A 27,525-nucleotide genomic window follows, 5' to 3' on the forward strand; every position below is an offset into this window, starting at 1 on the left:
CTGTCTCTCCCCCCCTCTCTCTCTCACAAGTGAAATAGATAATAAACAAAGGTTTAAACATTACACTCACAAAAGTTCCAAAATAATAAATACATTTCAAATGTCATATTATATCCTTATACAGTGTTGTATTGAAAGTACAAAAGGGAAAATAAATATAAATATAGGTTGTATTTACAATGGTGTCTGTTCTTCACTGGTTGCCCTTTTCTTGTGGCAACAGGTCACACATCTTGTGGCTGTGATGGCACACTGGCATTTCACCCAATCGATATGGGAGTTTATCAAAACTGGGTTTGTTTTCAAGTTCTTTGTGGGTCTGTGTAATCTGAGGGAAATATTGTTTGTGTTTGTGTTTGTGAACAAAGCCCCAGGACCAGCTTGCTTGTGGGGTTCTTCTCCAGGTTAATGTATCTCTCTCTCTCTTTCTCTCTCTCTCTCTCTCTCTCTCTCTCTCTCTCTCTCTCTCTCTCTCTCTCTCTCTCTTCTCTCTCTCTCTCTCTCTCTCTCTCTCTCTCTCTCTCCCCCTCTCTCTCTCTTTCTCTCTCTCTCTCTCTCCCCCTCTCTCTCTCTCTCTCTCTCTCTCTCCCCGTCTCTCTCTCTCTCCCCGTTTCTCTCTCTCCCCGTCTCTCCCCCCCTCTCTCTCACACACTCTCTCTCTCTCTCTCCCCGTCTCTCTCTCTCTCCCCGTCTCTCTCTCTCCCCCCCTCTCTCTCACACACTCACTCTCTCTCTCTCTCTCTCTCTGTCTGTGTGATCAGTCAGGCTTAGATCTCAGTCCCCGGTGGCCCCTAATCCTCTGATTAGCAGGCAGAATGCTGCCCTCCTCCTCTCTCTTGGGAAAACACAGGTCTAGGATCAGATCACCTTACCCCACATCCTAACCTCAACCATCAAAAGGACAAACACTAAACTGATATGAGGTCTGGCTCTATAAGGTCTGTTTCCTTCCACTTTCCTGTGTGACCTTTCTCAGCACTCTCAGCTTGGCACAGGAATAGCTGAGCTGTCGTCCTTGATCCGCTCCACCATCCGAGGGGCTCTAGCTGCTGCAGGCATGACTGGGGCCTCCTAACCCCCAGGACAATAGGCTCCTCCAAGTGGAACGGCCAGGCCTGGGACACCCAGGGAGACACAGTGGACAGGCAGGGTAGGCTGGTAACGTACCCAGGCACAGGACCTCTAGATCAGGCCTGACTGACGGTGACTGAGGGCCTCTATGCCCAGCAGTGGGGACCCAATCTGATCACAAGACTCCCAGGGATTCACTCGGTGACTAAACTGCAACACAAACACTAGCCTGCCTAAAGAGCTCTAAAGATGCCTGAAGGGGCCCAGCTAGAGTTTCCAGCAGCTCAGTCAATCAGCCTGTTTACAGCTGATGTTGTTGTGTAAAGTTAGTTACTTAAACAGAAACAAACCGTTTTTGAGGTGTGTGACACACACTCAGCCTCAGTCGACTAGGTACAGTAGCCATGCTGCGTCCCTTAACCTAGATATAGACTTCTATTGGATACTGGCCTGGTGGCGTGTAGAACAGGAAAAAGTGGTCAGTATGTATGAAAGGCTAACTGACTAAGCTAAGGGGTGATATTGGTAGCTAGCGTTGGACTAGTAGAGATCGAATCCCCGAGCTGACAAGGTAAAAATCTGTCGTTCTGCCCCTGAACAAGGCAGTTAACCCACTGTTTCTAGGCCGTCATTGAAAATAAGATTTTATTCTTAACTGACTTGCTCAGTTAAATCAAGGTAAAATAAAATAAAATAATAATAAATCAACCATGTCTGGGAAATTCCCATCCCTACACTCTCCTTCTCCCTCTCTCCCATTCTCTGTTACCTCTCTCCCCCTCACCCGGCTCTCCATGCTCCAGACATACGGTTTGGTCTTCCTAGCTAAAGGCTAAATGACTCTCAGTCGTAGATAAGGCTTTTTAGTGCACTTGATGAAGATAGAGTTTGTGGGAATACACTTAAACATTTATTTTTCTGTTTTTATCTCATTAATCTGGAAAAGAGAGAGAAACTTTCAGATGGACTTTAATTTCAGTGTTTATTTCTCCTGGGGTTGAGATGGAAAGGAATGCATTCTGTATTAACATCAGTTCTGTGCCTTCTGCTCACTCAGTCAGTATTTCCAGGGCTTGTCTTGGGCTGGAACTCCAGACTGCACTATTTAGCTAGTCAGAGCGGAACATGATGGACATATAGAAATTCCACCAACATCATACAAAGAGAGTGGGTACAATCGCACGGATTGCAAAATGCAGCCTAGAGCTCAAGGAGCCTGGGCACACCTGCGTGTGATTTTCAGGGGATCACATGATGTGGAGGGCAGTGAACAGTGACGAGCTGGGAAAGATTTCTGCCTGATGAAGACTGGTATTATACAAGGCACATGGAAAAGGTATCACACAGCAGTCCTGAGGAGGGGTTGTGAGGGTGTTGGTTTCTCTTCTCAGACAGGAAGACTGAAGTTATTTTAAAGGGCTTCTTGCACCATAAATCCCTGATGCACTCCATTAGTGGCTCTGAATTGTGTGTGTGTGTTTTCACAGTGTGTGTAAATGGTGTGTCTGTGTGTGAGTGGTGTGTGTGTGATCTGTATCGCATCACCAGTCTGTTATTGGGTCTGTAAAGAGAGATGGAATCAGCTTATTGGACATGATGTTTGGTTTAGAGAGGGCTTTACAGCTTGGGTATTGTGTGCATGCGTGCATGTGCGTGTGTTTGTGTGTGTGTGCGTTTGTGTGTGTGTGCGTTTGTGTGAGTGTGTTTGTGTGTACGTGCGTGTGTGTTTGTGTTTGTGTGTGTGCGTTTGTTTGTGCGTGCGTGTGTGTGTGTGTGTGTGTGTCTGTGTTTGTTTGTGTGCATGTGTTTGTGTGTGTGTTAGTTTGTGTGTGTGTGTTTGCGTGTGTGTTTGCGTGTGTGTTTGTGTGTGTGTGTGTGTTTGCGTGTGTGTTTGTGTGTGTGTGTATTTGTGTGTGTGTGTTTGTATATTTGTGTGTGTGTTTGTGTGTGTGTGTTTGTGTTTGTGTGTGTGTGTGTTTGTGTGTTTACGTGTGTACCTAGAGTTCTCTAGATGAAAGGGAGTCGTGATGAGGCATGATGGCATTAGTTCTACATCCAGGTGCACTGGACAGAGAGGATGCACTAATCAGAGAATATTAGCTGTACGGTCTGAACCCTCTTACCTCACTCCTCATCACATACTGAAAGTCATCTCTGATCTACCACAGACTCTTAGGGGAGGTGTCTACAGCAGGACAATATGCTTGGCTGTTCTAAAGAGCAGCCAAGAAATGTCAAATGAAAACATTTCAAATCTTAGCCTCTGTATGTTGCGTATATTTGTAGAAGATCAACTCACTATACTGCTTGAATGGTCCGCTCTGCTCTTATTCTTTATTTTGTACTGATTAGAGGAAGAGACAACATTTGTAACCATAGCCTGTCTCTGGTAACTGGTAACACTTGACAATTACACACACACACACACACACACACACACACACACACACACACAGAGGTTGGTACCTCTCTCTGGCTCAATGAGGACAGGGTTGGTACCTCTCGCTGGCTCAATGAGGACAGGGTTGGTACCTCTCTCTGGCTCAATAAGGACAGGGTTGGTACCTCTCTCTGGCTCAATGAGGACAGGGTTGGTACCTCTCTCTGGCTCAATAAGGACAGGGTTGATACCCGTCTCTGGCTCAATGAGGACAGGGTTGCTACGACAGCCAACATAAGCTTTAAGGCTTGGACTCTCAGGGAATCCTATACATCTCTGTGAATCCCTCCTCTCTACCTCCTGTACCGTCCCCGACATCTGGAAACAATGGGCTGAACGTAGACCCGAAACAGTAAATCTAGTTCTGTTAGGCTGGTGGAGGGATCAAGGCGGCACTAAGATCCGTAGAGATGCAAAATATTAAGGTTGTAATTCACCATGCTGGGTTGTGTGTGTGTGTGTGTGTGTGTGTGTGTGTGTGTGTGTGTGTGTGTGTGTGTGTGTGTGTGTGTGTGTGTGTGTGTGTGTGTGTGTGTGTGTGTGTGTGTGTGCTTGTGTGTGTTGTGGCCGAGCTCTATAGTGTACACCTGATTGCAAACAAACATTTTCTTCCCATGGTACTGACCTGTCCCTGATGGGTGAGCCGATGTGTCAACAGTCTCAGTACACAGATGCCTGTATACATTATTATACACATTCCTCCATGGACTGATAGTAACCTCTGTCTTTTCCTCTCTCTCTCTCTCTCTCTCTCTCTCTCTCTCTCTCTCTCTCTCTCTCTCTCTCACTCTCTCTCACTCTCTCTCTCCCTCCCTCTCTACATCGCTCCTTCCTCACTCTCGCCCCCTGTAGCAGGAGCAGGAGACCAGCTACACCATCCTGCGCTCTAAGGGTTGCAACGTGACGTTGGGCGGTCTAAAGGCAGACACCTCCTACCTGCTCCAGATCAGGGCCAGGACTGCAGCAGGCTACGGAGCCAGCAGCAGGAGCTTTGAGTTTGAGACAAGCCCTGACTGTAAGTACAGATCTGATCCCACCATATTATATACCGTTGAAGAGTCTAAATACTGTATTTTGTAATTCAACACCTAGTGAAGGATGTCAGTGATTCAATAGTTAGATTTTTGTCATTGACCTGTGCTTGTATATGCTAACATTTATCCTTCCTCCCTTGTTCTCTGGTTTCTCTCTCCTCCCACTCAGCGTTCTCTATCTCCAGTGAGAGTAGTCAGGTGGTATTGATAGCCATCTCTTCCTCTGTAGCCATTATTTTGCTCTCCATCCTCCTCTACGTGGTGATTGGCAGGTCTGTAAACCAATCACAATGCACAAAACACTGTCAGCTCCAAATACATGTGTCTTTCTACCCGGGGGGTCGGCCTACACATGCAGAGACATACTGTACTGTGAGGATGCTGTGGGAAGGCTAGATCCCATCCCTACTAATGCTAAGTAATACACCCATACCAGGGTTCCCCAACTGGCGGCCCAGGGGGGATTTGATTTACCTCCCCCAAAGTTTTTATTTTATTGTTATTTTATTGTAGAGAGATATGTGATTGTATACAAATGTAAGCACGGTTTGAAACTATTATATTTCAGTCAAATATTGTACCTGTTTGGGCTTCTTGTGGTAAATTTGCCAGTCCACATATTATTTATAATTATGTTCCGGCCCCCGACCATCTGCTCAAGACAAACCATCCCGCGGCTGAATCTAGATGATGATCCCTGGTCTATACAGCATGATGATCCCTGGTCTATACAGCATGATGATCCCTGGTCTATACAGCATGATTATCCCTGGTCTATACAGCATGATGATCCCTGGTCTATACAGCATGATGATCCCTGGTCTATACAGCATGATGATCCCTGGTCTATACAGCATGATGATCCCTGGTCTATACAGCATGATGATCCCTGGTCTATACAGCATGCTCCTGTTTCTTTTTTTTGTGTGTGTGTGGTGTAACAGCCACAATGTGAGAGGTGTGTGTGTGGTGTAACAGCCACAATGTGAGAGGTGTGTGTGTGTGTGTGGTGTAACAGCCCCGATGTGAGAGGTGTGTGTGTGTGTGTGGTGGAACAGCCCCTATGTGAGAGGTGTGTGTGTGTGGTGTAACAGCCCCGATGTGAGAGGTGTGTGTGTGGTGTAACAGCCCCGATGTGAGAGGTGTGTGTGTGTGTGTGGTGTAACAGCCCCGATGTGAGAGGTGTGTGTGTGTGGTGTAACAGCCCCGATGTGAGAGGTGTGTGTGTGTGGTGTAACAGCCCCGATGTGAGAGGTGTGTGCGTGGTGTAACAGCCCCGATGTGAGAGGTGTGTGTGTGTGTGTGTGTGTGGTGTAACAGCCCCGACGTGAGAGGTGTGTGTGTGGTGTAACAGCCCCGATGTGAGAGGTGTGTGTGTGTGGTGTAACAGCCCCGATGTGAGAGGTGTGTGTGTGTGGTGTAACAGCCCTGATGTGAGAGGTGTGTGTGTGTGGTGTAACAGCCCTGATGTGAGAGGTGTGTGTGTGTGTTTGGTGTAACAGCCCCGATGTGAGAGGTGTGTGTGTGTGTGGTGTAACAGCCCCGATGTGAGAGGTGTGTGTGTGGTGTAACAGCCCTGATGTGAGAGGTGTGTGTGTGTGTGTGGTGTAACAGCCCCGATGTGAGAGGTGTGTGTGTGTGGTGTAACAGCCCTGATGTGAGAGTGTGTGTGGTGTAACAGCCCTGATGTGAGAGGTGTGTGTGTGGTGTAACAGCCCTGATGTGAGAGGTGTGTGTGTGTGTGTGTGGTGTAACAGCCCCGATGTGAGAGGTGTGTGTGTGTGGTGTAACAGCCCCGATGTGAGAGGTGTGTGTGTGGTGTAACAGCCCTGATGTGAGAGGTGTGTGTGTGTGTGTGGTGTAACAGCCTCGATGTGAGAGGTGTGTGTGTGTGTGGTGTAACAGCCCTGATGTGAGAGGTGTGTGTGTGTGCCTGCGTGTGGGGTGGATGTTGGCAGTCAGTGCTGTAGTGAGAGTAGAACTCTCAGGCTCATTACTAGTCCAACAGATCCTGTTCTGGCTCACAGCAAAGAAAAACACGCCATCGCAGACTGGACTGACTGCTGCTCCCCTCTGCACGCACACACACACACACACACACACACACACACACACACACACACACACACACACACACACACACACACACACACACACACACACACACACACACACACACACACACTGTGCTATGCCCTCAGATGTAAAGGTGTGACCTTAATCTCTATCATTGTGACTGACAGGTTCTGTGGCTACAGCAAGTCTAAACAGCCTGATGAAAAGAGACTGCACTTTGGCAACGGTCACTGTAAGTTCACCTCTCTCCCCTCCCTGTCTGTCTCTTTCTCTGTCTCTTTGTCTGTCAATGGTTCTTCTAAAATACATTGAGTCATTATACCCCCACCTCAGCGTTAGTTAGGTACAGGGCCAGGATGTTTGTGTACAGTATAATCCATCTCCTGATTGGGGTTTATTTGAACAGAAACGTGTTTTCATTGGGGCTGGCCACACTCATAAACCAACCCAGTGTTGTTCTTACATATGAACCATTGACTGGCCTTATTGATGGGTGAGTCATCCATACATGTCACATGATGTAATGTGTTTTGTGACCCAGCCAAAGTCTCTAGTCTCCACTGCCTATTCCTATAGCTAACACATTCTAAAACCACACACACACACACCTTCTGGTTCTCCCAATGAAACAATTGCCAACTCTCTCCCTCTCCCTCCTCAGTGCGTCTGCCAGGAATAAGGACCTACGTAGACCCTCACACCTATGAAGACCCCAGTCAGGCCGTCCATGAGTTTGCCAAGGAGCTGGATGCTTCCTGTATCGCCATTGACAAGGTGGTGGGAGCAGGTGAGACAAGAGATTTCACACACACAAACCTGGACACAAACACACACACACACACACACACACACACACACACACACACACACACACACACACACACACACACACACACACACACACACACACACACACACACATATCAATCAAATGTATTTTTAAATCCCAAACATGTCAATAACACATAGCATTCAGATACGGTTACTTACAGTAAGACATCTTGAACAAAATGTCCCACATTAAATTCACAGCAATCCCAAATATACGTCACATACATTGGCATTCAGCGGCACAAAGAGGAGCTATTTGAGAGTGAAGTGTGTTTGTTCTGAATGTGGTGAGAATGAGATTCATTTAACACCTCAGCTGGAGAGCTTCATTTTACCCCTCTCCTGCTACGGAGGGAGAGAGGGAAAGGCAGGGAAGGGAGGGAGGAAGGGAAGAAGAGTGAGGGATGGGCGGGAGGAAAAGGTGATATGGATAAAGGGTTGGATTGAGAGATGGTCGGAAGGGGAGTGGAGGTAGTGATAGGGATTGATGGATAGAGAAAGGGGATGTCGAGAGAGAGACGGAAGAAGTCCTTCCTGCCTCACTGCATTCAATAGAGTGCATGCTGCTGGAGCAGAGGACTATGGGTAAAAGTACCGCACCTCCAGATGGGATATTATTTTACACCCCCCACAGCTTCCTCTCGACCTCTCTCTCTCCTTTCTCTTCTCCTCTCTCTCTCCTTTCTCATCCTCTCTCTCTCCTTTCTCTACCTCTCCTCTCTCTCCTCTCTCTCTCCTTTCTTCTCTCTCTCTCCTCTCTCTCTCCTCGCTCTCCTCTCTCTCCTCTCTCTCCTCTCTCCTCTCTCTCCCCTCTCTCTCCTCTCTCTCCTCTCTCTCTACTCTCTCTCCTCTCTCCTCTCTCTCCTCTCTCTCTACTCTCTCTCCTCTCTCCTCTCTCTCTCTCTCTCTCTCTCTCTCTCTCTCTCTCTCTCTCTCTCTCTCTCTCTCCTCTCTCTCTCTCTCTCTCTCTCTCTCTCTCTCCTCTCTCTCTCTCTCTCTCTCTCTCCCCTCTCTCCTCTCTCTCCTCTCTCTCTCCTTTCTCCACCTCTCCTCTCTCTCCCTTCTCCACCTCTCCTCTCTCTACCTCTCCTCTCTCTCCTTTCTCCACCTCTCCTCCCTCTCCTGTTCCCTCTCCCCCTGATGTCTTCAGCAGGAGTGTAGACATGAAGTTAATGCATTGTGATTCATGGGAATAGCAGGCAGTGGGAGAGCACACATAAACACACACACACACACACACACACACACACACACACACACACACACACACACAGCAGCATGTTAGTCTCCTAAGTCCCTCTGGCTGTAAAGCCATCATACAGACCTCACTCTACAGGACCTGCACTTACAGAGTAGAATGCAGTATACACTCCCTCTAGAGTTTAGCTGTTCCTGTAGATCAGGGGTGTCAAACAAATTTTGCCCCGAGGGTGCATTTGGTCTTCAGCAAGGTCCAGAGGGCTGCACTGAAAATGTGTTATATTTCCTTGCTGTCAAAATGTGCAAAAAATAGTCCTAAAATGGATTAAATTGTTTTCCCCCTCATCAATCTACACACAGTACCCCATAATGAAAAAGCAAAAACTCCAAATATATTTAAAAAAAGTAAGACTGAAATATCACATTTACCTAAGTATTCAGACTTTGCTATGAGACTTGAAATTGAGGTCACGTGCATCCTGTCTTCATTGAGCGTCCTTGAGATCTGAATGCTTTATGTAAATAAGGTATTTCAGTTTTTTATTTGTAATAAATTAGCAAAAATGTCTAAAATCTTGTTTTTATGTTGTCATTATGGGGTATGGGGTATTGTGTGTAGGTTGATGGGTGGGGGGGTGGGGGCTATTGAATCCATTTTAGAATAAGGCTGTAAAATGTGAAAAGAGTCAAGGGGTCTGAATACTTTGGAAAAAGGTAAGAGACCACTGCAAAATGGTCTCTGGTTTTAGTAGTTATAGGTGTGTGTTTGGGTAAAATTAATATTTTTGTTTTATTCTATAAACTACTGGCAACATTTCTCCCAAATTCTAAATAAAAATATTGTCATTGAGAGCATTTATTAGCAGAAAATGACCACTGGTCAAAATAACAGAAAATATGCAGTGTTGTCAGACTTCAAATAATGCAAAGAAAATAAGATTATATTCATTTTTAAACAACACAATTATAATGTTTAACTTGGGAAGAGTTGAGAAACCAATATTTGGTGGAATAACCCTGATTTTCAATCACAGCTTTCATGCCTCTAAGCACCTTTCTTTCACATTGACAAAGTGGGGGGCGGCAGGTAGCCTAGTGGTTAGAGCATTGGACTAGCAACTGAAAGGTTGCAAGATTGAATCTCCTAGCTGACAAGGTAAAAATCTGTCATTCGGCCCCTGAACAAGGCAATCAACCCACTGTTCATAGGCCGTCATTGAAAATAAGAATTTGTTCTTAACTGACTTGCTTAGTTAAATAAAGGTAAAATAAAAAATAATTGATGTTGGGTGACTTTATGCCACTCCTGGTGCAAAAAGTCAAGCATCTCAGCTTTGTTTGGTGGCTTGTGACCGTCCATCTTCCTCTTGATCACATTCCAGAGGTTTTCAATGGGGTTCAGGTCTGGAGATTGGGCTGGCCATGACACGGTCTTGATCTGGTGGTCCTCCATCCACACGTTGATTGACCTGGCTGTGTGGCAAGGAGCATTGTCCTGCTGGAAAAAAACAATCCTCACAGTTGGGGAACATTGTCAGAGGAGAAGGAAGCAACTTTTCAGCCAACAGTGAAGAGGCGATTCCGGGATGCTGGCCTTCTATGCAGAGTTCCTCTGTCCAGTGTCTGTGTTATTTTGCCCATCTTAATCTTTTATTTTTATTGGCCAGTCTGAGATATGGCTTTTTCTTTGCAACTCTGCCTACAAGGCCTGCATCCCGGAGTTGCCTCTTCACTGTTGACGTTCAGACTGGTGTTTTGCAGGTACTATTTTATGAAGCTGACCATTGAGGACTTGCGAGGCGTCTGTTTCTCAAACTAGACACTCTAATGTACTTGTCCTCTTGCTCAGGTGTGCACCGGGGACTCCCACTCCTTTTTCTATTCTGGTTAGGGCTAGTTTGCGCTGTTATGTGAAGCGAGTAGTACACAGCGTTGGACGAGATCTTCAGTCTCTTGGCAATTTCTCACATGGAATAGCTTTCATTTCTCAGAACAATAATAGACTGATGAGTTTCAGAAGAAAAGTCTTTGGCCATTTTGAGCCTGTAATCAAACCCACAAATGCTGAGGCTCCAGATACCCAACTCGTCTAAAGAAGGCCAGTTTTATTGCTTCTTTAAGCAGTACAACAGTTTTCAGTTGTGCTAAAATAATTGCAAAAGGGTTTTCAAATGATCAATTAGCCTTAATAATACATTTGGATTAGCTAACACAACATGCCATTGGAACACAGGAGTGACGGTTGCTGATAATGGGCCTCTGTACACCTATGTAGATATTCCATTAAAAATCTGCCGTTTCCAGCTACAATAGTCATTTACAACATTAACAATGTCTACACTGTAGACTTTCTGATCAATTTGATGTTATTTTAATGGACAAAAAAATTGCTTTTCTTTCAAAAACATGGACATTTCTAAGTGACTCCAAACTTTTGAACGGTAGTGTATATTGATTTTAAAAATTATGCAAACCACCCGGGAGCCGGATTGAACGCCCTCGTGTATTTGACACCCTGCAGTAGATCTGAAAGACTCTCTCTCTGGATGGTTGTTTTAAAACACAAGGCATCACCTTACAGATGACCTGCAGACATCAAAGCCTCAGAAAGCAGAGAGAGTTTGTTTCATTAATCAAATCACTTCCCCTGCTTATCAGAGGAGTGGATGGAGGGTAGGGTAATACTGACCCTGGTGCTGGTCGTTTCCCAGCCTGTCCACTGGCCAACCACAGCCCAGCTGTGACCCCACCCCCTCCCATAGCCCAGCAGGCTGCGTGCTGCTCTGTTTAGACAGCCTGTAATTATTCTGCTAAATTCTTCCAGACGCAATTTCAGGCCAGTACTACTGACCCTCTGAATGTGTGTGTTTGTGTGTGTGTGTACGTGTGATATGCCTCCTTGTGTGTGTGTGTGTATCTGACTCAGTACCGATCATGCGTCTCTGATCCAACTCAGCTATGGGAAATGATCATCCCGGAGAGAGGGCTTGGCATGTTTTAGCTGTGACGTCACTGTCCTTCACAAACACACACCCTCTCCTCTCTAGCCAAGTCCCTGTCACCAGCCGTATCAGAGTGATACTTGACCTGCCCTTCTGACGTTGAAGTGGTCTCTCTACCACAACGTCCTGCCTAGTGAAACTATCTAAGAAAGAAGAAGAGTAGGAGGCCAGACCTTCGCAGTAAACTTTAGTGAACTATTAACAGAAAAGATTTACAAAATAATACATATAGGAGCAAATAATACATATAGGAGCAGATCAGCATTGTGCATCAGGACGCACATCTGCAACACTACTTCTAGAGGCTTCCTCAGGCAAAGTTGTGAACGGAAGCAGACGTGTCTCTAGAGATAGAGGTCGGGACAAGTAAATGTCACATGACAGGAAAATAAACAATATACAAAACATATATACAACATTATCACGCAACATAGAAAATAAGGCGCAGGTATATATACAAAGGAAGTGCGTAAAGGGATAATCTATCTGAGTTGCATGCGTAAAGGACAGTATATGACCTTGTGCGTAAAGGACAGTATATGAACTGGTGCATAAAGGACAGTATATGAACTGGTGCATAAAGGACAGTATATGAACTGGTGCATAAAGGACAGTATATGAACTGGTGCGTAAAGGACAGTATATGAACTGGTGCGTAAAGGACAGTATATGAACTGGTGCATAAAGGACAGTATATGACCTTGTGCGTAAAGGACAGTATATGAACTGGTGCATAAAGGACAGTATATGAACTGGTGCATAAAGGACAGTATATGAACTGGTGCGTAAAGGACAGTATATGAACTGGTGCATAAAGGACAGTATATGAACTGGTGCGTAAAGGACAGTATATGAACTGGTGCATAAAGGACAGTATATGAACTGGTGCGTAAAGGACAGTATATGAACTGGTGCGTAAAGGAAAGTATATGAACTGGTGCGTAAAGGACAGTATATGAACTGGTGTGTAAAGGACAGTATATGAACTGGTGCGTAAAGGACAGTATATGAACTGGTGCATAAAGGACAGTATATGAACTGGTGTGTAAAGGACAGTATATGAATGGGTGCGTAAAACACGTTCCATAAAAAAGAAGCACAATCTAGTGAATATACTATAATTCAGAAGAACAAGTAAAGTACACAAGAGGCTATAGACTAGTCAGTCTCGGAAGGGCTAAGAATACTAGTTGTCCTCACTATGCTGGAATGTTACTGTACATGTCCTCACTATGCTGGAATGATACTGTACATGTCCTCACTATGCTGGAATTATACTGTACATGTCCTCACTATGCTGGAATTATACTGTACATGTCCTCACTATGCCGGAATGATACTGTACATGTCCTCACTATGCTGGAATTATACTGTACATGTCCTCACTATGCTGGAATGATACTGTACATGTCCTCACTATGCTGGAATGATACTGTACATGTCCTCACTATGTACATGTCCTCACTATGCTGGAATGATACTGTACATGTCCTCACTATGCTGGAATGTTACTGTACATGTCCTCACTATGCTGGAATTATACTGTACATGTCCTCACTATGCTGGAATGATACTGTACATGTCCTCACTATGTACATGTCCTCACTATGCTGGAATGATACTGTACATGTCCTCACTATGCTGGAATTATACTGTACATGTCCTCACTATGCTGGAATGATACTGTACATGTCCTCACTATGTACATGTCCTCACTATGCTGGAATGATACTGTACATGTCCTCACTATGCTGGAATGTTACTGTACATGTCCTCACTATGCTGGAATGATACTGTACATGTCCTCACTATGCTGGAATTATACTGTACATGTCCTCACTATGCTGGAATTATACTGTACATGTCCTCACTATGCTGGAATGATACTGTACATGTCCTCACTATGTACATGTCCTCACTATGCTGGAATGATACTGTACATGTCCTCACTATGCTGGAATTATACTGTACATGTCCTCACTATGCTGGAATGATACTGTACATGTCCTCACTATGCTGGAATGATATTGTACATGTCCTCACTATGCTGGAATTATACTGTACATGTCCTCACTATGCTGGAATGATAATTGGTCAGCTCTGATGAGTGTCATAGTGCTTTATATTATATGGAAAGTAGAAAGGTCATTTATAGACTGTGGCCAATGTAGTCAAGCTTCAATTAGTCATTGTTATCTCAGTGAGGGAAATGGATTCCAAGAAAGACATATGACAGCACATGCTCATAATGGCCTAATGTGGGTGGTTATGAAATTAAGCAAGACTCTCTGACGGGTCTGATCCAACTGAAATAAATGATAACGTTTATTCTGATGAAAGGTAATCAATAATAGATTGTAGCCTCAGGTCCTTGGTGACAGTGCTTGTGTGTGTTATTAACGCTCTGTGTGTGTATGTGTGTGTGTTTAGGTGAGTTTGGGGAGGTGTGCAGTGGTCGTCTGCGTCTGCCCAGTAAGAAGGAGATCTGTGTGGCAATCAAGACGCTGAAGGCAGGATACACCGACAAACAGAGGCGGGACTTCCTGTCCGAGGCGTCAATCATGGGACAGTTTGACCATCCAAACATCATCAGGCTGGAGGGAGTGGTCACCAGGAGTACGTACAGACCACATCTTACTATACAATAAGAATGAGAGAAAAACAAACATATCACTCATTAAATATTGGTGTGATATTTATGTATGTATGAAGTATGTTATGCCTGGCCAGATGGAGCCTAAAGAATCCTTCCCAGAAGAAAACCTTGGACAGAATGTGTTGTTGGTTATACACGGAACAATTCTATGAGACTGGCTACACCTTTACAAGATAATCCATTTTATTGAGTTCTATTGGCTTGAATCTCACCCTCCCTCCTGAGGCTCCTTAACACAGATATTCTCACACACTCACACATTCTCAGCCTCTTAAAGGTAATTACTCGAAAAACTGTGAAATAATTACTTTGACCTCTGGTCCACAATCAGAGTCGGTCTCCACCTCACTGCACTCTCCGCCTGTTAACTCACTCTGGCCTGATGCATGCGTGCATGTACGCACACACACAAACATACACACACACTCACGTAAAACATACACAACACACACACACACACATACACACTCACGTAAAACATACACACACACACACACACGCACACTCATGTAAAACATACTCACACACACACACACACACTCACGTAAAACATACACAACACACACACACACACACACGTAAAACATACACACACACACACACTCACGTAAAACATACACACACACACACACACGTAAAACATACACAACACACACACACACACATACACACCCACGTAAAACATACACACACACACACACACGCACACTCATGTAAAACATACTCACACACACACACACACACACACACACACACTCACGTAAAACATACACACACACACACATAATACTGCTGTTCTGGCCATGTCGTGTTATACTGAAGAGTTAAACCTATAAAATATCTCCCTCTGCTCGCTCTACAGCAGATGAACTGATCAGTTTAAAGGAACAAACAGGCTTGTAAAACTCACAGTAAAACTTTAAAGAGGTTAGCCAGCTCTGGTCAACTTGACCAGCAGGCCAGAACAGATCTGTTTTAATGATGTTTCATATCAGTTGTAGCCCAGCCATGGATTTCTGAATCACAATATACAGTAGTTGAAAATAATTATACGATCGGGCTGGACGATATGGGCCAAAAATCGAATAGTGTTTTGTTTTTACCAATATTGCAATTGCAAATTGATTTGTGATATAAAAAACACTTGGGTGAACTGTAGGAATAGAAAAAAGAATGATTTAAAAGCAAAGTGGAAAGCAGCATCGTTCCTCTTTGAAACAATCCGTTGACTGCATTTGAGCAGCTGCAAGAGTAGAGAGGGAGAGAGACGACAAACGGAGAGACGACAAACGGACGACAAACGGAGAGACGACAAACAGAGACGACAAACGGAGAGGACAAACGGAGAGACGACAAACGGAGAGGACAAACGGAGAGACGACAAACGGAGAGACGACAAATGGAGACGATAAATGGAGAGACGACAAACGGAGAGACGATAAACGGAGAGACGACAAACGGAGAGACGACAAGCGGATACGACAAACGGAGAGACGACAAACGGAGACGACAAACGGAGAGACAGCAAACGGGGAGACGACAAACGGAGAGACGACAAACGGAGAGACGACAAACAGAGACGACAAACGGAGAGACGACAAATGGAGACGACAAACGGAGAGACGACAAGCGGAGACGACAAATGAAGAGACGGCAAACGGAGAGACGGCAAATGGAGAGACGACAAACGGAGAGACGACAAACGGAGAGACGACAAACAGAGACGGCAAACGGAGAGACGACAAGCGGAGACGACAAACGAAGAGGCAACAAACGGAGAGACGACAAACAGAGAGACGTCAAACAGAGTAGACTATGGCACATTTCACTCAGTGGCAATTCAATTCAAAATATTTCATGCGATATATACTGAGTGTACAAAACATTAGGAACACCTGCTCTTTTCATGACATAGACTGACCAGGTGAATCCAGATGAAAGCTATGGTCCCTTATTGATAACACTCATCACTTCAAACAGTGTAGATGAAGGGGAGGAAACAGGTTAAAGAAGGATTTTTAAGCCTTGAGACAATTGAGACATGGATAGTGTGTGCCATTCAGAGGGTGAATGGGCAAGACAAAATATTGATGTGCTTTTGAACAGGGTATGGTAGTAGGTGCCAGGCACAACAGTTTGAGTGTGTCAAGAACTGCGACGCTGCTGGGTTTTTCACACTTAACAGTTTCCTGTGTGTATCAAGAATATTTTTTTTATTTTTTATTTTTTATTTTTTTATTTAACCAGATAGGCCAGTTGAGAACAAGTTCTCATTTACAACTGCGACCTGGCCAAGATAAAGCAAAGCAGTGCGACACAAACAACACAGAGTTACCCATGGGATAAACAAACGTACAGTCAATAACACAATAGAAAAAGTCTGGTCCACCACTCAAAGGACATCCAGCCAACTTGACACAACAGTGGGAAGCATTGGAGTCAACATGGGCCAGCATCCCTGTGGAATGCTATCGACACCTTGTAGAGTTCATGTCCCGATGAATTGAGGCTGTTCTGAGGACAAAAGGGGGTGCAACTCAATATTAGGACGGTGTTCCTAATGTTTTGTACACTCAGTGTCGATTTCTACCACATGGATATTGCACATGTAAATAATGCGATTTCAATGTGAATTACATTTAATTGTGCAGCCCTATTATACAATGTCGATAATGATATGTAAAAATGATATGTTTACCAGAAAAAGTTCTGCAAAATGTAGTAATATCCATAATGTTTCTGATATAGAACCCGGAGAGGAATGCAAAATTGCCCTTTTGTTTTTTCAATCATATAGGGATTCTATTTGTCGAAAACATCTTCCATCACTCTGACTATTAAAGCCCTGCTGGTGAATAATGCCAGGCTTAATCGCAAATTATTCTTTGTTTCTTTCTGTTTTTAGGATAGAATGAGGGGAGAGCATAGTAACGTGTGTGTGTCTGTGTTGGGGGGTACTCTATGATTGATAGCAGGGGTTTGGTTGGCATGCGAGAACAGACTGACACACTCACACACACACACACGCACGGTCCTGTCTGTGGCGTAGGGTGATTTATTAACCCAGTCCTGTTCATTCTTAATAATCCAGAGACTGTCACACCTCATTAAGCCTTCTGCTGCTTTTGGCTACACACACACACACACACACACACACACACACACACACACACACACACACACACACACACACACACACACACACACACACACACACACACACACATGCATTGGTAATAGCCGACTTTTGGCTGATAAAAAAAGTTAAAAGCCGATAATTGAAAATGTCGCCGACAGAAGAAGAAAACATCCCATTGTGATATAATGCTTTTTAGTCTATTAATTGATGGAAATACCAGTCGATGGAAATACATTTGACAGGTAATGCTTATCGGTCTATGGGTTCATTTATGGGTTAATGATTTTGTCTAATTAAATTGGTGCGTGTGTACAGTATATTGGTTATGCATCTTATTTATCACAAGCGTACAGCATACAGATACAGAGCCTTTGAGCAGAAAATTGTCCAGACAGTGCAAGAGCCAGGCAGCATCTCAAACAGCAAATGACTGTTTTACTGCATGTTATGAGGCATGTCTTACCTTTCTTCAAGGTAGCCTAGCCAAAGTCAATTCTTTTATAGCAACTTTATTTTATTGTCCAGTAGCCAGAGGCACAATCCCCGTCATATTAGCACCCCATGCTAGTTGTTGCATATTATAAACTGGGTGGTTCGAGCCCTGAATACTGATTGGCTGACAGCCATGGTATATCAGACCGTATACCACGGGTGTGACAAAACATTTCTTTGGTTTGTGGTATATGGTCGATATACCACGGCTAAAGGTTGTATCCAGCCACACTGCGTTTGTCACGCATGCTCCCGCTCTTCCCCCCTGGCGCTCGAGGACGCCAGACTCCCCAGCACTGCGCACTCCTGCCATCATCATTACGCACACCTGCCATCCCCCCGTCACGTGCATCAGCAATTTATTGGACTTAATCACCTCTGTTATTACCTTCCCTATATCTGGCTGGTTCCCGCTCTGTTCCCTGCTTCTGCATTGGTTGTCATAGGTCCTTGGTTACTCGTGTGCCAACGCTGTTCCTGTCCTGTTACCTGTCTGTTCCGCATGAAATGTTCATGTAGTCTTTACAGCGGTAGTCTTTACAGCGGTAGTCTTTATAGTGGTAGTCCTTACAGTGGTAGTCTTTACAGCGGTAGTCTTTACAGTGGTAGTCTTTACAGTGGTAGTCCTTACAGCGGTAGTCTTTACAGCGGTAGTCTTTATAGTGGTAGTCCTTACAGCGGTAGTCTTTACAGTGGTAGTCCTTACAGCGGTAGTCTTTACAGTGGTAGTCTTTACAGCGGTAGTCTTTACAGTGGTAGTCTTTACAGTGGTAGTCCTTACAGCGGTAGTCTTTACAGCGGTAGTCTTTACAGTGGTAGTCTTTACAGCGGTAGTCTTTACAGCGGTAGTCTTTACAGCGGTAGTCTTTATAGTGGTAGTCCTTACAGCGGTAGTCATTTACAGTGGTAGTCTTTACAGTGGTAGTCCTTACAGCGGTAGTCTTTACAACGGTAGTCTTTGCAGCGGTAGTCTTTGCAGCGGTAGTCCTTACAGCAGTAGTCTTTACAGCGGTAGTCTTTACAGTGGTGGTCTTTACAGCGGTGGAACTTACAGCGGTAGTCTATACAGCGATAGTCCTTACAGCGGTAGTCTTTACAGCGGTAGTCTTTACAGCGGTAGTCTTTACAGCGGTGGTCCTTACAGCGGTGGTCTTTACAGCGGTGGTCCTTACAGCGGTAGTCCTTACAGCGGTAGTAATTTACAGTGGTAGTCTTTACAGTGGTAGTCCTTACAGCGGTAGTCTTTACAACGGTAGTCTTTGCAGCGGTAGTCTTTGCAGCGGTAGTCCTTACAGCAGTAGTCTTTACAGCGGTAGTCTTTACAGTGGTGGTCTTTACAGCGGTGGAACTTACAGCGATAGTCTATACAGCGGTAGTCCTTACAGCGGTAGTCTTTACAGCGGTAGTCTTTACAGCGGTGGTCCTTACAGCGGTGGTCTTTACAGCGGTGGTCCTTACAGCGGTAGTCTTTACAGCGGTAGTCCTTACAGCGGTAGTCTTTACAGCGGTAGTCTATACAGCAGTAGTCCTTACAGCGGTAGTCCTTACAGCGGTGCATCATGTATAGGAACAGCTCTTAGCTGTGGTATATTGACCATATATCACACCACCTTGTGCCTTATTGCTTAATTAGATCTCCCCTCTTTCTACATTTCTAACAAATATTTTCATCTCTGTCACATGAAACCGCTCACACTTTGGCAACGGTGTTTTCCCATTAATGGAACGAAAATGTGCGCATTGTGCTTATTGCTGCGCTTATAATGTGAAGAGAAAATAGTTTATCAACATTTTAGGCGAAATGTTTTGATCTGTTCAATCAGACTCATTGCTTTGGAGAAAGAAAAAAATATGTAATCTTGGTCTACTGGTTGTAAGAATTTGGGATCTATTGTCCCTCAACTGTCCCAGAGTCGGTTTGGAATAGGCTATTTCTTTCTCGACAAGCTGACCAGTAGAATAGGTTAACTTTTCTACTATGGGGGATAGTGGATTGGTATTGTCTAGTGATGTTGCTGTTCGTTACTGGTCTTATTGGCTGAGGAAAAGTAAATGTGGACAGTTATTCTAACATCGTCAAAGTGCACTTCAGAATTCAGTAAGAAGGACCGCACATTGTTGCATCCTCGACTTGCATGTTCTGTATGAATTACCATCATCTAAATGAGATTTCTGCCTTTCTGAGCACCGTGGGGGGACGCCCTAATCAGGTTACACACCCAATGCCTATGGGTCCGGTACATTTCTCAAATGTCTAATAAATTAAAATGCTGCCGGTCAAATGTCCGGAGCCACATTTTCCTAAAGGAAACCCTGACACACACACACACACACACACACAGAGAGAGGGGAGCAAAGGAGAGGATAAAAAGCAGAGGAGGTTTAAGAAGTCTGTTTTATCTGAAACTATAAAGGCTGTCCTGTGAGGTGAATGAGCCAATCCATCACAACTTTCTATAGAGGGGGTGTTGGGCAAATCCATCAGGGTCTTTTAGAGGGAGGTGTTTAACGATGTCTACGAGTGTGTTTGTGCCAGCAGTCTTTCTTATGTTAATAGAAGGTGGTGTTCTTGTCTAGACGAATTACAGGTTGTACCCTTATCACTACACTGTGAAATTTAGATCTAGCGCTTGAGATGTAATGAAAAATGTGTTTGAGCTCACTTTAATTTTACATTTCCAATGTTTGTGTCTGGTTAGACTATAAACTCCCCTTCCAGACCCACATTAAGCATCTCCATTCCAAAATTATATCTAGAATCGGCTTCCTATTTCGCAACAAAGCATCCTTCACTCATGCTGCCAAACTTACCCTCCTAAAACTGACTATCCTACCAATCCTTGACTTTGGCGATGTCATTTACAAAATAGCCTCCAACACTCTACTCAGCAAGTTAGATGCAGTCTATCACAGTACCATCCGTTTTGTCACCAAAGACACATATACTACCAATCACTGCGACCTGTATGCTCTCGTTGGCTGGCCCTCGCTTCATATTCATCGCCAAACCCACTGGCTCCAGGTCATCTATAAGTCTTTGCTAGCTATCTCAGCTCACTGGTCACCATAGCTGCACCCACCCGTAGCACGTGCTCCAGCAGGTATATTTCAATTCCTCCTTTGGCCTCCTTTCCTTCCAGTTCTCTGCTGCCAATGACTGGAATGAATTGCAAAAATAACTGAAGCTGGAGACTCATATCTCCCTCACTAACTTTAAGCGTCAGCTGTCAGAGCAGCTTACAGATCTTAAGCGTCAGCTGTCAGAGCAGCTTACAGATCATTGCATCTGTACATATCCCATCTGTAAATAGCCCATCCAACTACCTCATCCCCATATTGTTTTGTCTTTGCTCCTTTGGACTCCCAGTATCTCTACTTGCACATTCGTCTTCAGCACATCTATCACTCCAGTGTTTATTGCTAAATTGTAATTACTTTGCCACCATGGCCTATTTACTGCCTTACCTTCCTAATCTTACCTCATTTGCACACACTGTATATAGACTTTTCTATTGTGTTATTGACTCTACGTTTGTTTTTTCCATGTGTAACTCTGTATTGTTGTTTGTCGCACTGTTTGCTTGGCCAGATCGCAGCTGTAAATGAGAACTTGTTCTCAACTGGCCTACCTGGTTAAATCAAGGTGAAATAAAATTTAAAAAAATAAAAAAGTAATTGATGACACTGTATTCTATAAGAGGTGCTGGTACTCCAGCAGTAGAAAATGAAAGGTGCTGATTGTGGTAAGGTTCAAACACTGCTCTGACCACACCTAGTCTTGTTTTACTCACCATTAAATTGCAAGCCGGTTGTGAGGGAGCCAATTTTATTAATTGAAGTTTATTCTTCCAACGAGGGTTATAAATGTGTTTCTTTTTACAGCAGGTTCCATCATCCCCTACCTCTGACAGATCTGGAAATGAGTTCTGCGTTGCCAGATGTGGAATTTGTCTTTGATACATTTACAATGTGCGTGACAGACAGAGGGAGAGGGGGATGGAGAGAGATGGAGAGAGTGCAGGAGAGCGGTAGATGGAGAGAGAGAGTTTAGTGAGAAAGCAAAAGAGAGAGCATGGGAGGGAGGGATGAAAGGGTGAAAAGTGGAGCACATTTCCATCTGACACACACCTGTCGTGACACCAGTGCTGTTCATGTGACTACGGCTGATTTAAAGTCATACCTGTCGTGACACCAGTGCTGTTCATTTGACTACGGCTGATTTAAAGTCATACCTGTCGTGACACCAGTGCTGTTCATTTGACCCCGGCTGATTTAAAGTCATACCTGTCGTGACACCAGTGCTGTTCATGTGACTACGGCTGATTTAAAGTCATACCTGTCGTGACACCAGTGCTGTTCATTTGACCCCGGCTGATTTAAAGTCATACCTGTCGTGACACCAGTGCTGTTCATTTGACCCCGGCTGATTTAAAGTCATACCTGTCGTGACACCAGTGCTGTTCATGTGACTATGGCTGATTTAAAGTCATACCTGTCGTGACACCAGTGCTGTTCATGTGACTACGGCTGATTTAAAGTCATACCTGTCGTGACACCAGTGCTGTTCATGTGACTACGGCTGATTTAAAGTCATACCTGTCGTGACACCAGTGCTGTTCATGTGACTACGGCTGATTTAAAGTCATACCTGTCGTGACACCAGTGCTGTTCATGTGACTACGGCTGATTTAAAGTCATACCTGTCGTGACACCAGTGCTGTTCATGTGACTACGGCTGATTTAAAGTCATACCTGTCGTGACACCAGTGCTGTTCATGTGACTACGGCTGATTTAAAGTCATACCTGTCGTGACACCAGTGCTGTTCATGTGACTACGGCTGATTTAAAGTCATACCTGTCGTGACACCAGTGCTGTTCATGTGACTACGGCTGATTTAAAGTCATACCTGTCGTGACACCAGTGCTGTTCATGTGACTACGGCTGATTTAAAGTAATTTCCCCCCTGGTTTCTATCTGTTTTAAACCTTGCTCTTGTCTGGTTTGCTCTGGTATGATCTGCTCTGGTCTAGTGAATCAGAACCAGATGATAACACTACCGTTTTATTGTAACTCTACTGATGCTGGAATAAAGATGTCCCACTCTGACAGGTGACCCTGTGGACCTGTACCCTCAGCCCTGCATGGGCCCTTTCATCCTGCCTGGAGGAAGTACTGCTGAACCCTGTGTGCGTGTGTGCATGTGTGTGTGTGTGCGTGTGTGCGTGTGTGCGTGTGTGTGTGTGTGTGTTTTGCCAAATCGGAATTATTCTCTAATCTGGTAGTTTGTCTCTTGTCTCCAGGTAAACCTGTGATGATAGTGACTGAATACATGGAAAATGGATCCTTGGACAGCTTTCTGAAAGTGAGTTTAAAATATTACACTGCTAAATGAATTATCTTCACAATACCTTAATGCTTTCTACGCTGGCATATTGAGTTATGCCATGCATTCCACTCTAACTAACCAGAAACTCTGGTTTACTGAAATTAGCCAAAGCAAAACATCAAACCAACGTCAGAACAACATTAAATCAACATGAGCAGACAGAAGTGTGTGTGTGTAGGTCCCGTTTTAGCAGTTTTCCACATGTGCCTGTGTGTCTGCACAGCATCCCTTCAGATGGAAAATGGAGTAATTGCAACCTTCTCCAGCTATTTCCTCTGGTTGTAGAGTGGCCTGGCTTTTATCACTGAGAACTGTCATACAACACACACACAAACACACACACAGTCATCCCTCTCCTCCACACAACATTACTGTACCTCATGTTTGTGTTATGACTATATGACTGTAGCAGCTTTGATCCGACTCTGCTTGTCTCTACCAGGTGGTCTGGGCTTCATATAGTGCCCGGGAAAACCCCATCTATTTGGTCAAAGGCTCTGGTATAATGTTGTCAGGCCTATATGGTTGTGAGATTGTACAATTCACCTTGAAATGAGCAAGTTAATGTCAGAGGTGATCTAAAAGGTTCATGTAATTGGTTTGGATGTTGATATACGAATGTTCCGCTGTATTTCTTAAAAACAGAAAGGTCATATTCATTCTGTTTTTCAATCCAGTGGCATCTGTTTTTAGAGGTATTCCACCTGTGACTGATTCTGTCTCTGTCTCTCTCTTTTGCTCTCTTTCTCTCCCTCCCCTCCTCTCTCATCACCCCCTCTTCCTCCTCTGCCTCCCCCTTCTAGAAACATGATGCCCAGTTTACTGGTATCCAGTTGGTGGGCATGCTGCGTGGCATCGCGTCGGGCATGAGGTACCTGTCTGACATGGGTTACGTCCACAGGGACCTGGCCGCTCGTAATATCCTGGTGAACAGCAACCTGGTGTGTAAGGTGTCTGACTTCGGCCTGTCCAGAGTCCTGGAGGACGACCCCGAGGCAGCTTACACCACACGGGTAAGACATGGTGGTCGGGTTTATCAATGACATACGATGGGTTTAATAGTTGTTTCTGACAGAGACAGGACACTATTTGGTATTTTATAAGGATCCCCATTAGCTGTTGCAAACGCTTAACCTATAGGGGAGGGTCTGGGTGGGCGTCTGTCCGCTGTGGCGGCTCTGGCGCAGGACGCGGACCCCACTTCACCATCGTCTTAGTCCGCCTTCTTGTCCGCTTCTGTGGCCTCCTAACCACGGTGACCCTACTAAATGACCCCACTGGACTGAGGGGCAGCTCGGGACAGAGGGGCGGAAGCTCTGGACAGAGGGGCGGAAGCTCTGGACAGAGGGGCGGAAACTCTGGACAGAGGGGCGGAAGCTCTGGACTGAGGGGCTCTGGCGGAAGATCTGGACTGAGGGGCTCTGGCGCCTCTGGGCTGAGGGGCTCTGGCGCCTCTGTGCTGACTGGCGGCACTGGTGGCCCCTAGCTGACTGGCGGCCCCTGGCTGACTGGCGGCACTGGCGGCCCCTGGCTGACTGGCGGCACTGGCGGCTCCTTGCAGACTGGCGGCACTGGCGGCTCCTTGCAGACTGGCGGCACTGGCGGCCCCTTGCAGACTGGCGGCACTGGCGGCGCTGGGCAGACTGGCGGCACTGGCGGCGCTGGGCAGACTGGCGGCACTGGCGGCACTGGGCAGACTGGTGGCACTGGCGGCGCTGGGCAGACGGGTGGCTCAGGCGGCGCTGAGCAGACAGGTAGCTCAGATGGCGCTGGGCAGACGGGTAGCTCAGATGGCGCTGGGCAGACTGGCGACTCTGATGGCGCTGGACAGGCGGGAGACTCCAGCATTGCTGGAGAGGAAAGCTCTGGCAGCGCTTTAATGAGGGGCTCTGGCGCCTCTGGAATGAGGGGCTCTGACACCTCTGGAATGAGGGGCGGGAGCTCTGGCAGCGCCGAACAGGCGGGAGACTCCAGCAGCGCTGGAGAGGAGGAAGGCTCTGGCAGCGCTGGAGAGGCGAGGCGCACTGTAGGCCTGATGCGTGGTGCTGGCACTGGTGGTACTGGGCCGAGGACACGCACAGGAAGCCTGGTGCGGGGAGCTGCCACCGGTGGGCTGGTGCGTGGAGGTGGTACTGGATAGACCGGACCGTGCAGGCGCACTGGAGCTCTTGAGCACCGAGCCTGCCCAACCTTACCCGGTTGAATGCTCCCGGTCACCCTGCCAGTGCGGCGAGGTGGAATAGCCCGCACTGGGCTATGCAGGCGAACCGGGGACACCGTGCGCAAGGCTGGTGCCATGTAAGCCGGCCCAAGGAGACGCACTGGAGACCAGATGCGTAGAGCCGGCTTCATGGCACTTGGCTCAATGCTCACTCTAGCCCGGCCGATACACGGAGCTGGTATGCACCGCACCGGGCTATGCACCCGCACTGGGGACACCGTGCGCTCCACAGCATAACACGGTGCCTGCCCGGTCTCTCTCGCCCCCCGGTAAGCACAGGAAGTTGGCGTAGGTCTCCTACCTGGCGTCACCATACTCCCTGTGAGCCCCCCCCAAGAAATTTTTGGGGCTGACTCCCGGGCTTCCTTGCCAACCGTGTTCCCTCGTATCGCCGGCCCCTCTCTCCGGCTGCCTCTGCTCTCCTAAGTGCCTCCACCTGTTCCCATGGGAGGCGATCTCTTCCAGCCAGTATTTCCTCCCAAGTGTAACAACCCTTGACGTCCAAAACGTCTTCCCATGTCCATTCCTCCTTTCGCTGCTCCTGCTGCCGCTGCCTGTCACCACGCCGCTTGGTCTTGTTGTGGTGGGTGATTCTGTAACGGTTGTCTTGTGGTGAAGGAGAGGCGGACCAAAAAGCAGCGTGGTTATATTGATTCATGTTTAATAAAAAAAAGATAAACACGAACACTACAAAACAATAAACGTGGAAAACCAAAAACAACCCTATCTGGTGCAAACACAGAGACAGGAACAATCACCCACAAACACACAGTGAAACCCAGGCTACCTAAGTATGATTCTCAATCAGAGACAACTAATGACACCTGCCTCTGATTGAGAACCATACTCGGCCGAAACAGAGAAATTGTAACGGCGTTCTTCGTTTGTCGAAAGAAAGTCGGACCGAAATGCAGCGTGTTGGTTACTCATGTTCTTTAATGGAACAAATGACGATACACGAAATAACTTATAAATACAAAAAACAACAAAACGGAACGTGAAACCTATTACAGCCTATCTGGTGAACACTACACAGAGACAGGAACAATCACCCACGAAATACAAAGTGAAACCCTGGCTACCTAAATATGGTTCCCAATCAGAGACAATGAAAATCACCTGACTCTGATTGAGAACCGCCTCAGGCAGCCAAGCCTATACAACACCCCTACTCAGCCGCAATCCCAAATACTACAAAAAACCCCACTATGAAATACAACAACATAAACCCATGTCACACCCTGGCCTGACCAACTAATTAACGAAAACACAAAATACTAAGACCAAGGCGTGACAGAAATACCCAAATCATAGAAAAACAAACATAGACTGCCCACCCCAACTCACGCCCTGACCATACTAATTAATTACAAAACAAAGGAAATAAAGGTCAGAACGTGACAACATCGATAGACAAGAACAGCTCAAGGACAGAACTAGATTTTAAAAAACGAATTTTGGGAGTGTGCCATGTAAGAACAACCTCTGTCCATAACCATGGTGCCTAATAGTGAGTGGACACGTTGCTGTGGTCAGAGAGAAAGGTTATCACTGTCAGACATAGCTGAACTGACTGACCTCTGTCTCAGGTTTCCACAGAAGGGCATTGTCTCCCTCTCTCTATCTCTCCCTCCCTTCTTTCTGTTGATCTATCTCCCCCTTGCCAGCCTTATCTCTGAATACATGCTGTCCATGAGACAAATCACCTCATATGTCACATACGTAGGCACACACACACACACAAACTCCTGACCTTGCAGCAGTGCAGAGGGAGGTAGCAGTACAGAAATAAAAGCTGGGTGAGATAACGCTAACATGAATTCACAATAAGCCTTTTGTTTGTGTTCTCCTGAAGGATCATGGGAAAGGAATGACAAACCTACTAGATAAGCAACATCAAGAGGCCTTTGAGCCTAGTTTATCCAACCTATAACCATCTATATGAAATACTGTGTGTGTGTGTGGTCACCTTGTG

General features: G+C 45.8%; 1 protein-coding gene across 2 annotated transcripts in view; it reads left to right on the forward strand.

The window, feature by feature from the left end:
- The window catches only part of LOC135547484 (ephrin type-A receptor 3-like), a 136,069-nt gene that overhangs the window by 83,082 nt on the left and 25,462 nt on the right, over positions 1 to 27,525 (forward strand). For both annotated transcript variants that reach the window (XM_064976535.1, XM_064976536.1), the window contains exons 7-13: positions 4,364 to 4,526; positions 4,715 to 4,817; positions 6,789 to 6,853; positions 7,283 to 7,408; positions 14,085 to 14,270; positions 23,244 to 23,305; positions 24,133 to 24,342. In XM_064976535.1, the coding sequence (XP_064832607.1) occupies positions 4,364 to 4,526; positions 4,715 to 4,817; positions 6,789 to 6,853; positions 7,283 to 7,408; positions 14,085 to 14,270; positions 23,244 to 23,305; positions 24,133 to 24,342 (915 nt within the window). The remainder of the gene's footprint in view (positions 1 to 4,363; positions 4,527 to 4,714; positions 4,818 to 6,788; positions 6,854 to 7,282; positions 7,409 to 14,084; positions 14,271 to 23,243; positions 23,306 to 24,132; positions 24,343 to 27,525) is intronic.

This window comes from Oncorhynchus masou, chromosome 10 (assembly GCF_036934945.1).
Source record: "Oncorhynchus masou masou isolate Uvic2021 chromosome 10, UVic_Omas_1.1, whole genome shotgun sequence".
NCBI classification, from domain to species: domain Eukaryota; kingdom Metazoa; phylum Chordata; class Actinopteri; order Salmoniformes; family Salmonidae; genus Oncorhynchus; species Oncorhynchus masou.